Source organism: Mastomys coucha, chromosome X (assembly GCF_008632895.1).
Source record: "Mastomys coucha isolate ucsf_1 chromosome X, UCSF_Mcou_1, whole genome shotgun sequence".
NCBI classification, from domain to species: domain Eukaryota; kingdom Metazoa; phylum Chordata; class Mammalia; order Rodentia; family Muridae; genus Mastomys; species Mastomys coucha.
In genome coordinates this window covers 10,843,273-10,856,065 of record NC_045030.1, presented here as the reverse complement: position 1 = coordinate 10,856,065, position 12,793 = coordinate 10,843,273, and the positions used below count along the sequence as shown (strand labels likewise).

At 37.1% G+C, this 12,793-nt stretch overlaps 1 protein-coding gene across 2 annotated transcripts in view; it reads left to right on the top strand.

The window, feature by feature from the left end:
• Positions 1-12,793, top strand: part of Efhc2 (EF-hand domain containing 2) — a 178,854-nt gene that overhangs the window by 97,388 nt on the left and 68,673 nt on the right. For both annotated transcript variants that reach the window (XM_031343008.1, XM_031343086.1), the window contains exons 8-9: positions 3,279-3,444; positions 11,106-11,248. In XM_031343008.1, the coding sequence (XP_031198868.1) occupies positions 3,279-3,444; positions 11,106-11,248 (309 nt within the window). The remainder of the gene's footprint in view (positions 1-3,278; positions 3,445-11,105; positions 11,249-12,793) is intronic.

The window sequence follows — 12,793 nt, the reverse complement described above, 5'->3', positions numbered from 1 at the left end:
ACTTGCAGGGAAGGGGCAGAGAAGGACTCTGATCCTCCTCTGTCACTTGGAAGCTGAGAGGATCTTGTCCCTGCCACCCTGTGGCTCCCCTGGGACTCGTGGGGCCTGTGCCTCCTAGCTGGCTGCTCTGGTCTCAGAAACTCACCCAAGAGAAAATTTAGGTTATTTATTAATAAGATTTTTCTACTCTCTTCTCTTTACCCTGTTTACGCTCGCTCTTTTGTTTCCATTCCATGCTCTAACACTGTCTTGCTATGTAGTCTTGGCTGAGTTGGTACTCTCTATGTAACATAAAGTGACCATAAATTTAGGGTAACTTCCTGACAGAGCCTCCAAAAACTGGGATTTATAAGCATATACCACCATACCCAGTTTATAGGAATACTATCTAGTCATTGATATTTGTGATGTACAAAAACAAAGCAGTAACATAATCATTCATTTTCAATGGTTTTGAGTACTTATATTGAGATTATGGTTGGAAAAACATTATAAAGTGCATTTTATTTTCTATATTCCATGCTGGCAATCTCTGAATTCTCAGGACTTGAAAAAAGGAGGACATAGCAGAAGAAAAGTTAGTGATCACTTAAGGAGATTGTAGCAGAAAAGATAGAACTGGCTTATGGTTTTATCACATGGCCTTGATGGACTTCACAGTTTTACATCCTCCCAACCACCCATAGAGTTAGTGAGGATGGTTGCAGACTAGAACTTTGAGTTTTGACATTGCGTACTTCACTAATTGTTTAACCTAAGTATTGGCTGTACGCAGCTTTGAAGCTAAGGATGGTTGTATTGTTTTCAAGGTTCTTTCTTTTTAAAGGTCCTAGTCCAAAGCCCTGGCCTAAATTCATCTTAATAATCTGGCGTTCTTTTGGCTTGAAGCATTTCTTCAAAATTAGTTAAGCTTCAGTTTTCCTAAAGCCTGGGTTATTAGATCACACAAGGCAAACTTTGAGGTAGTTAATTGGTGACTTTCCTGAATAATGCTTCTACCTGAGATGGCAAGTAGAATCATTAGATTCCATTTCTATACACAATCTCTTTGCATTTTGTTAGAATCTAGTCAGTCATGGTTAGGCATTCAATTCACATATGGAATTAGGGAAGTCAGTATATCTGGAAGACATGAGTATTTTAGTGTCTACCTAAATAGCAGTCATAGAATACATTTGGGGAGATGCTTTGTACAAAAGCATGCACCTTTTCATTTGCGCAATATTTCTTAGTACCTTTATAGGCAGGGTAGATGGGGTAGTCATTACAGCCAACTTCTTATTCACATACAATTCTGTGGCTTTGTGAACCTATGTGAGCTATCCTGGGAGATGTGACTTAAAGTTGAATCTTGAGCTAGAGTTTCCAAAACAGATCTACATGATGTTATAAGTCAAGGGTGAGGCAGTAGAAGGCTTCTCAGTTTTTATACACTAGATGGCACTGTGGGTGCAGAGGAAAGCTCTAATTTGGTTCTTTTCTCACTTAAATCTGTTCCAAAAATTAGGTAGGTATGAAAACAACACCATGTTTAAGACTAGTACTGAAGACTGGAGAATGTATTCTTAATGACTTTGTGATTAAGAATCACAGTTTTTGGCTAGTGCACTCAGATTAGGGTGTAGAGTTGCACGTGTCTGCCCCCTGTTGGAAGAAATTGCTCAGGCCTCCATTGATTTTCTGATTATATAAAGCTTTCCTGCCATTTCTGTGGTCCTTGCACTAGAACAAAGGTAACAGATAGTAGTGATTTTTATGTAATAGTGAGCAAGGATAGAGTCTACTGCAATTCAATTTTGAAAATTTGAGTAGTTCTCTTATTACCAACATGTCTCTTTAATTGCAAAATGAACATTAGGAGAGGATCAGGAGACTGTAAGGACACACTGCTTTTCCACTTTCACCCAGCCCGTGAGAAATATTTGATGGCAGTTCCTTCATCAATGTGTCTGCTGTGAGCAATTTCTGTTAAGGTTAAACAATACTCTTCTGGGGATTGTGCTTCAGGAAATCTCACACAAAGGCAACTAGGAAATCTAAGACAAATTGAAAGCTGGAAATCTTTTCAAATTGGAATTAGAAATCGCTTCACACTCTCAGCATTTTGATGAATTAAAAGATGCACTTCAGTTGTAGAATTAGACTGTTTTGCATGACAAATTGATAAGTTTTTTTTTTTTTTATGGTATACCAAAAATGTGGGTTCTTTCTTCTACTATAAGTTCGACAATAGAAAATAAAAGGAAATATTTACATTTGTAGAACTCCTGTTGTTCACAACTGAAACTCTTATCAAGCTTGGGGAAGACATAAAAAGTAGTCCATGTGTCTTAGTTTTGTTTTGGGAGATGTTCTAGAATCTCCTTTGCCATTTGTGGTAGGTCAAACATGGTGACTTAGATAGATCTGGTCAGTATGTTATTTATTCTAAAAAGCATAGTTGCTTCTAGAGATTACATAGCCCCAGAAATGATTACCTAAGAGCTTCTACAGGTATTGAAAGTTTGTTCCTACCTCTCCTTTCTTATACCTGATAAGTAAAAAATAAAGTGAACAGTATTGATCATATCATACTTCTTTGAGAGTGGAGACAATTAGGGAGCCTTAGCTGTTTGGGTTTTTGCTTCATCACAGCTACAGTTGCAGTTTATCTTGAGTAATAAAATAAGTGACCTGGAGCAGTGGCTGGTAACAGGGAGGGATTTTATTTTTCTGTTTGATTTTTAATAGACACTGAAGTACAGTGTTTTGGGGTTGAATTAGAGGTAAGGAAGAGAGCTTAAAAATGGATCCAAGGAAGAGCTTCTGGTCAAGTTAAAAGGGAAGCAGTAAGAAGTCAGTCTTATAATTTTTATTAGCAAGTATTGACTGAAGATAGGAGAAGGCCAAATTATGGATTAAAATATGGAATTGATGGCATAAGTTTCAATTTTGAGTTTTTCTATCATTGGAAAAAATCAAAGGAAGAGCAAAATAATATTTGCAGATGGGAATGTGAGGACAAAAATTTAAATGTTTCTTATTCTAATTGAATACTTAGTTGACAAAGATTTCTCCTTTTTTCTCTTTTGAACCAATGACTATTAAGTGAGCTCTGTGGCTTTTATAAACAAGATTAAAACCAACTCTCACAGGGTTTTACCATGTTTTGTTTGAAAGAGTTTAAAATAGTCTACAAAATCTCCACGTTCATCTTGAAATAATAACAGACTTTTCCAAACAGCTATAATCAGGGCAAAAAAAATATTGATGTTTTGTTTGCCTGTGTTTTGTTGTAGATGACTTTACGCCCATTTCATGCAAGCCTCCTCCTCTTCCAAAGATAAAAAGGAAATACCCACCTTATACTGGCTTTGGGTCTGAAGAGGATTCTTTCCGCTCCTGCGTAGGCCTCAAGCCCACACCTCATCGGAGGAACTTCAAAAAATTCATGGAACTAGACAGGTGCCTAAGGGGACCATGATTATAGTCCTAACTCTTCAAATGGTATTTGGAAGTTATGATATAGCCCTCCTGTTGCAAGAGCTGTTACACAGCTCATCTGATTTTGTGTCCAGGGACAAGTTACTGTAGCTTTCTAATGAGGTTGATGAATGCACAGGTATTGCCAGCTTCTTCCTTGAGTGCTTATTTTGATGTGTTATTTGGAGAACTATGATTTGGTCATATCACCCCCTGCCTATTGACTTTTCATTTCTATTTGTCTGTCTGTCTTTCTGTGTCTTGAGGAAATAATACAGAAGAGGAATCAACAGATTTCAAGGATCAGAGGGTACATGCTTTTGGATTTGTGGGCCACACAGCCTCCATCACAGCCACTCAGATATGACATTATAGTGTGAAAACTATATGGACAGAATGTAAACACATGTGTAACTGTGCTCCAATAAAATATTTTATGGACACTGACATTTGAATACCCTAAAACTTTTACAGATTGCAATATACTATTCCTTTGATATTTTTCTTTTCAATCATATAAAAATGTACAAACCACACTTAGCTCAAAGGCATATAAACAGGTAGCCAGCCAGTTCTGTCTCACAGATTTGGGTTTGCCAACCACCGCTAGAGAGATTTTAATGGTTCATAAGTATTTTTCAACTTATAATTTTAGAAAACTCATGTTACTTTGACTTGAGACATTTGGTTTGAGTTCAGTAGGAGTAAACTGCTTATATTGCTGAATGTACTTACAAAAGATAGACTTTCCAAAGTATCCCTAATGTACATGAGATGCAAACTGCTCACGAATAGTACATAGAAAATGTGAGCACTGGTTATGGCTATGGCTACTTTTTGGTTCTTCAGGATGAGTAGGCCTGGGATATAAAAAAATGTCAGGGAAAAATTGTAGGGAAATATTGCAGATGCTTAAATAGGATGTAAACTAAAAATTATAACTCCAAGTGACAGAGACTATATGGGAGATGCTGGGAGAAAAATGATAAAGGGAACATGTGTTAAGACTTAAAGAAGAAAAAGCATCCTGAATTTGGTCAAAATGAGTATGGTCCCATGCTGTTGAAAATTTGAAGTAAAGGGAACAAAATGTTATGCTCTGCCTATAAAAATGGTCTCAGTGTCTGGCTATATATGGAATTATATGTAATGTGAGAGAGTATGCCTTTGCTGTGACATGATGTTATTTGTCTTTCAAGAAATCAGTTTATTTTTTTTAAAAAACTTAAGGTTTTTTTTTAATTTTAAACTTTCTGCTTCTTAAAGCGTGGTCCTCATACTTAATAGAATGTCAATTCTGTTCTTCTTTCTGGGTGGACTTAGAATGAAATGTTGGGGTGAGACCCAGCAATCTCTTTTCATAGGCATCATGGACAGTTGTAAGGCACACTAGTATTTGAGAATCAACTGATTTTTACATGTAAGAGGGCTATCAACATGTCCATGTTCTCTGGTTGATAACAGTATTCTGGCTAGGTTCTGGGGTACAGTTTGATAGACTCTTTTCTAGTAACTACTATTTTTAAGGGCCACCTGGGCAAGAATATGGGCAAGAATAGTGTCCCTATTGTAAAAGGACACAGAAGTTTTCTTAGAACTAAATAATGTGAAGTGTTATCCAGGGTGTTACTTCTGGAACTCAGGGAAAACTGTTTCTTTGTGGTTAGTTGACTTAGTTTCTCTATCTTCCCTTTAAAGTTGTCCTCAGGACCCTGACTACAGATAGAATTGTACATGTAAGTAATACTGTTTCATTTGGAAGATGGGGATATAGGCACAAATGTCTCTAATTTCATTTCTTTTTGTCCACTGCTTGTTTTATGTCAGGAATATACTTCCTTCAAGCTCCCCCTACATAGTGATCTTGTTTCCATTTTAACTGCCACAAATTGGCTTCACAGGCCTGAAGTACTTTGTTCTCTGTGTGCCCACAACTCTTGGTTGAATATCCTCATAATAATAATAATAGTTCTAGTGATAACAAGTAATTAGTAGTTTGGTGTACATTAATTACTTTTATAAAATCTGATTTCATATAATCCCTAAAGCCACCTTAGAAGAAAGCAGGTTATATTCTTGAGCCCATTCTTCAAAAGAGAAAAACAAGACTGTAAGAAGCTCTGCAACTTGTCCAATCTAGTTTTTAGTTTAACTAGGAATTAAATCCTGGGAAATGGTACTTCTAGAGTTCACCTTCTTTGCTATAAAATTTTTATTTATTACATGACCTGAGAATCACTCACGTATGTAAAATATGGGCTTCCCCATACTAACAGCTCCTTGAAGTAAGAGACTGACAATATTTCACCCAATAAGAAAAGATGCAGATGAATAAGTATAATGGTAGGAAAAATGTTTGCTAATCATATTCTTTAAAAAACTTTTATGTCTATTGTATCAGCTGTTTGTCTGCATGTAATGTATGTCTACCACATTCATGCTTGGTGCTTTTAGACTTCAGAAGATGGCATCAGATCTTCTGGAACTGATGTTGTAGGTGGTTGTGAGCTGCTATGTAGGTGCTAGGAACTGGACCTAGGTCCTCTTTAAAAGCAACAAGTGCTTAGCCATCTCTCCAGCCCCACTAATCCAGTTTATAGTGATGGACCAAAGTAAAAGGAACAGAGCAGGTAGCTTCTTAACAGGAAAGTTAGCATCTCATACGTCAGCTATTCTGGCCATATAGCTTTCAAAAAGTTATTGTTTTAATATTAATATTAATGTTAATATTAATATTCCACTGCTTTCAGATCTTGTCCATCTATTGCTTCCACAAAATACCCCCTTATTTTTTCTATTATCACTAAAAAGGAGTCTTTATATAAAGACTGTGTATCTCTAGGTCAGTAGTTCTCAACCTAAGGGGTCACAAGGGTTGAAGATTGAGATTCATAACAGCAGCAAAATTATAATTATGAAGTGTCAATGAAAATAATTTTATAGTTGGGTGTCACTACCTCATGTGGAATGCTATTAAAGGGTCCAGTTTTAGAAAGGTTGAGAACTACTATATAGAGGTTTTATTCCTGTTTGTTGATTTTAGGAAGTTTATACTTATAGGTTGTGGTAGGGAGGTTGGTTGACAAATGTGTTCCAAGGACCTACTGTAGGGTAAGCATTTATTTACTTAAGTAGTTGTAATAAATTCATCAGTGAACAAATCAGCCATAAAAGCCTACCTTCTCTCAGAAACTTTATTCTAGTTGAGGGAAATATATAAGAAAGCAAAACACTCAAGTACATTAAATAGTATATGGAATTTTTAAAGTACCACATTAAAAAAGGAAAACCTTAATTTTCTATGCAAAGGATCTAGGAATATATAAATGATGAATATTTCTAGTTGCAGTTTTCAGCAGTGCTTTGGTTGACCTTTCTGAGAAAAAGAAGCATTGGGAGACCTGACAAGAGAAATGAGTTGGCCAGGCTGGCCTATTGGAAGAATCTCTCCAATGCAGTGTTAAGAATGAACTGTACAAAGACAGTAGTTTATTTATGACAACCTATAATATTGCTTCATTAGTCCAAGAGAAAAGTTATTATAGCTGGATGATCCTGTGGCAGGGATAAAATGAAATGGCAGATTCTGCAAGTATTTTAAATATAGAGCTAATAGGATTTCCTAACAGATTAGATATGTGATATGAAAGAAGTGAAGAGCTACTGATATCTCAAGGGTTGGACCTGAGTAATTGGAAGGGTAGAAAAGAGATGACAGCCAGCCATTGAGACAGGCAGGACTATAAGTATAATAGGTTTGGGAACAACAACACGAGTTCATCATTAGAACAACTTGAGATGCCAATTAGATATGAAATTAAAATGGGTATTTATTTAGGGTGTTCAGTAGACAGGTCTGATCTGGAGATGTAAATTTGGAAGTCATCAGCGTGTAATTTACATTTTAATTCAAGATGACAAATTGGAATAAAGCTTTTAGACTGTGTTGGATCACCAAGGATGAGTAGGTGTCAAAGAACTACATGAATAAACCTGGTGTTATCCCAAATCAAGTGTTTGGAGAAAAGAGAAGAAGTTGTGGAAGGATGATGACATGAGGCAAACAAGGAGATAGGAATCACCTAAACCTAAGAAAATGCATAGTGCAGTGAGCCAAGTGAGCCAAGTGAGCCAAGTGATCAAGGGTGCCATAGAAGTAGTTGCTGATTAGTAAAATTAGATGCAGGGGAAAAAAGGCTGAGGCTTGGATTTGGCATTATGGAGTTGATTGTTAGTTTTTGTAAGAGAGGTTTAGGTGAAATAACCTCTTACTAATAGAAGTGGACATAAATGTAATGGGAATGGGCTAAGGATATGACTTACTGGCATATTTCTGAGCTTCGGTGCTATCTCCTGCATGGGGAAGACAATGGGAAAGGGGCAGAGGAGAGAGTTCAATGTAGTAAAGATAGATAACATTGGGCTGTATGTAGAAAACATTAAGACATGCATCCTAGGTCTAAGAATTTACAATTTAATCTTGGACAATAGGAATAAACACATTTTAAGATATTCAGTCAAGAGTACAAGACTGTATAGTTGCTAAATTAGGTGTGGCATCATGGTTGATGCAAGAGGTATGTGTATATGATCACCTAGGAGGATGGAGACTGATCAGAAGGGCTCAGGCACTTGATAATTAGTTTACATGAACGAAATACTTGAACACATTTGGAGTGTTCTTACAATTTGCTCTGAGGACCATATTGTCAGACTCCTTAGTAGCATATTAATAATGCAGTTTTCTGCAAATATAAGCTCACTTGTGAGCCTATATCGCTGGTAGTGAGATTATGGATTCTGCATATGTAAAAAGTTCTCCAGGTGACTTTTATGTATGCTAAACTTCATGAATGACTCTTTTTTATTGAGTGGGTTTATATTACCAATTGATGAGATCTCCAGAATACGAACATTAAGGGGAAAAATGAATGGTATATTCACATATTCCAATTAAATATATGCACTTATAAACTTAGGTTCTAAGATGTTAAATTTAAAATAGTATTGATTTAGATTTAGATTAGACCTCATTCAATTTTATATTGATTTTTAGGCATCTGTAATATTATGAGTATTTCTTAAGAGGGGACTCTTGAATTTTTCGTTCTTGTGAGTTTAGTTAAGAGGAGGTGATTGATACATTATAGCTGGCCCAAATAATCATATAAGGTTTATCTGAAGCCTTGAATCTAGACACTTAGGAAAATTCAAATTGTGATCATGCTAGTGGTCTGTCCAGGCTGCTCTGAGGTGAGCTATTATGTTTTGTCTCACCCAAGGCCTCAAGCTGGTCTGTGCTTTGCCACTGTGCTTTTCCAGCCTACCTTCCTGTACAGTCTTAGAAAGGGATGAAGAGGCACTTTAGGCCTCTGCAAATTAGAAATCTTTTGTTGTAGTTAATATCAGTGTGGACACCAAGAATGGATTTCAGAATAGGAGAATTTGCAAGTGATAACTACTCTTAGAGTTGTAGCAGGGAAGTGATAAAGGACATGGTTGATTTTAGCAGACACTTAAGGGTAGTGGGTTTTGATGATCTTACTATTTGTTGGAGGGCTGACTTTTATTGGCTGGTAACAGCAATTGTGCTTCTACTGAGAAACCATGAGTTAGTTCACTGTTCATGCAACTGAGTTTGGGAACTATTTCTTTTATTTTTCAGATAGGGTCTCACTGTGTAGCCCAGATTAGCTCAGATTTATGAACCCAGTCTCTCAGTGCTGGGACTAAAGGTGTGTGATTCCATTACTTACCTGGGAAATTTTTAAATTTCATTTGATTCAGTCTTTAACCAACTAATCATGCATAGAGTTCTAAGTATATCTCTAATCTTTATGAGTGTAACTTTCTGCAAACACTCAATGTAATACATCATAATGTAAAAAAAGTGTTTTAAGACAACATTTTCCTATGGAAAACATTAGATATGTAATGGCTACATACAATACAAATAATACGTGCATTAGAATGGAGATATGTGCATAATATTTATGAAGGGGAAATGTTAATGTTTTCCTTGAAAGAAGTTGAAGATGATCCTGGAGAGATGAATTGATAGGGAGGAGTATATATGAGCTACAAGGCAGAAGAATTCTAAACTTGACACAGGTATCCTAGAACCCAGTAAAGTATGTCATCTAGATTGGCTCAGGCCATTGTGCTAAATGCTTATGCATCTGCCTGACTCAATTACTGTGATTGTTGACAAGCTTCATGATCACAGAACAGCTGATTAATTCACTTGCTTTTAGCAGGTGTTTATGACCCCTTTTGTGTGTTGTGTGACATTTTGGTTGTCTTCATATTCATGAGGATACATGTGTATACATGTGCATGTGGAGGCCAGAGATCAACCTTGGTATTTCCCAGAAGCCACCTAGCTTGCTTTTTTAAGATAGGGTCTCTCAATGGACTATGGATTAGACTTGGTTGGCTAGCCAGTGTGTCTCAGAGAGTTGCCTGACTCTCCCTTCCAATGCTGGGATATTAAGCATGTGCTATTAGGCCTAGTTTCAATGTATTTCCTGGACATATAAAGAGGAGGAAATATTTTAATCTACTAAGAAAAATATTTCAATGTTTAAATTTAGAACCTTGGCAATGAGATGTTTAGAACTGTTTAGAAAAGTATAAACTTTATCCCTTTTCCTCATTCCCACCCCCCGAAAGCCACCTATCCCCTCCCCCCTGCTCCTGCTCACCAATGCACTCACTTCCATATCCTGGCTTGATTCCCACTGGGGCATCAAGCCTTCATAGAACCAAGGGCCTCTCCTCTCATTTATATCAAACAAAGCCATTTTCTGCTACATATGGTCCTGGAGCCATGAGTCCCTCCATGTGTACTCTTCGGTTGGTGGTTTAGTCCCTGGGAGCTCTGGGGGTACTGGTTAGTTCATATTGTTGTTCCTCCTATGGGGCTGCAAACACCTTCAGCTCCTTGGGTCCTTTCTATAACTCCTCCATTGGGGACCCTGTGCTCAGTCTAATGGTTGACTGAGAGCATTTACCTCTGTATTTATCAGGTACTGTCAGAGCCTCTCAGGAGACAGCTATATCAGGCTCCTGTCAGTAAGCACTTGTTGACATCCACAATAGTGTCTGAATTTGGTAACTGTATATGGGATGGATGCCCAGGTGGGGCAGCCTCTGGATGGCCTTTCCTTTAGTCTCTGTTTCACACTTTGTCTCTGTATCTCCTCCCATGGGTGTTTTGTTTCCCTTTCTAAGAAGGATCGAAGTATCCATACTTTGGTCTTCTTCTTGAACTTCATCTCATATGTGAATTGTATCTTGGGTGTTCTGAGCTTCTGGGTTAATATCCACTTATCAGTGAGTACATACCGTGTGTGCTCTTTTTTGATTTGGTTACCTCACTCAAGATGATATTTTCTAGTTCCATCCATTTGCCTGCGAATTTCATAAATTCATTGTTTTTTAATAGCTGAGTAGTATTCTATTGTGTAAATTTACTACAATTTCTGGATCCATTCCTCTGTTAAGGGACATCTGGGTTGTTTCCAGCTTCTGGCTATTATAAATAAGGCTGCTATGAACATAGTAGAGCATACATACCTTAATAATATATATTAATAGATGCTTACTTGTATAACACTCTAACTCATATCTCTTCTCTTTAGCTTTGGAAACATAAGCAATACACTCCGGTATTTTGCAAAACTAATTACGCACAAATGCGCTGATGCGGACAGGATGTTTGTCATTGCATTTTATCTCAGTGATGACACAATTTCAGTGTTTGAGCCTGTAGAGAGGAATTCAGGTAAGACACTTACCTTACTCAGCATTTTCTTCAGAACACTTAGCTGCTCTTTTCTTTTGAAAATTAGGGAGTACAATCTTATTTGATAAGAATAAATAGAATTTTCTTACCAATAAATTTAATCTTACAAAAATATCTTAAGGGTGAACTGAAACATATAAAATGATAAAAAAAAATCTCTGTAGGTGGTCACCCAGGGGAAATCCCCTTTGCCACTATCATTTCTTTCTCTGAGGCACTTCTATAGAACCTCAGGACTTCAAAGTCATGGTTTGCCTGCCACTAGTTATTCTCACCGCCAGGGAACCCAGAGTGTGTTCCATTGTCCAGCTTATAAAATCTTTGCCTGATTAAGAAAGGAATACACGATATACAGATTTAATCTTCAGAATCCATCATTTGTGGTACTTGTGTTTGTTCTGGCTATTGCCAAATGTCTTGCCCCAAGGCCGGTGGAATGTTCTCCAGCTTGTTGATCTCATGGCTGTTGCTGAGGACTGCCATTGACTTACAAATTATGGAAATGTGAGGCTCTGTTCTTTGTTTCAACATGTTTACAAGTTTTATCTGTGCTGAAGACACACAATATAACTAGCTACACTGGCTCCTTAGGGGAAAAAAATAAAAAAACTTTGGTTTGTACTATTTGCCAATTTACATGTTGTGAATGTCCTGATCATGGCAAGTTTCAAGAAACCAACCAGTTTTAAAAAATAGCATGCAAAAGTCTGAAAAATGTAACAATCAGGTCATATACTCAAGCTTCATTTACCCAGTTAACATGCCAACATGTAATACATAATTTGTACAACTAAGTCAGGCACCAATGGGATTTGACTAATAGAAAAATCTTAAAATAGAAAACTGAATGAGGATGAATATAGGCCAAGTTCTGAATGGTCAACAAATATCAATTCTATACATTTAGAAAGTATCAATGGGGCCAAGCAAATTATAGCATTTGTAAAATAGAAGACTTACAAAATAGTGACCACCGCTGAAGACTTAATATTATCCTGAATTTTCATGGCAGCAAGGTCATCTAAAAAGAGGAAAATTAAGATTTATTTAAACAATAAGTGAAAGAAAACAAACATGTGGAGGGAACCAGAGGAAGCCCCGTGAACCATCAGACTGCAGTCTCTGTCTCTGTCTCTAACTCTCCCACATCACTCTGTGTGTGTGTGTGTGTGTGTGTGTGTGTGTGTGTGTGTATGTATGTCTCTGTCTCTCCCTCCCTTCCTCTCCCTCTCTCATACCTTCCCCCAACTTCCTCTCCCCTTTCTCCTTGTCCCTTTCTCCTACTCTTACTGTATAGCTCAGGCAGGGACTAAAACTCATTATCTTCCTGCTTCAGCCTCCCAAGTGTTAGAATTACACATGTGCCATACCATATCTGGCTGCAGCAGGTTCTAAGTCCTATGCAGGGCAGAGGAAAGGGAGAAAGTGGTAGGTCTTAGACTTTAGACCAGTCTTTTTTTTTATTAGATATTTTCTTTATTTATTTACATTTCAAATGATATCTCCTTTCCTGGTTTCTCCTCA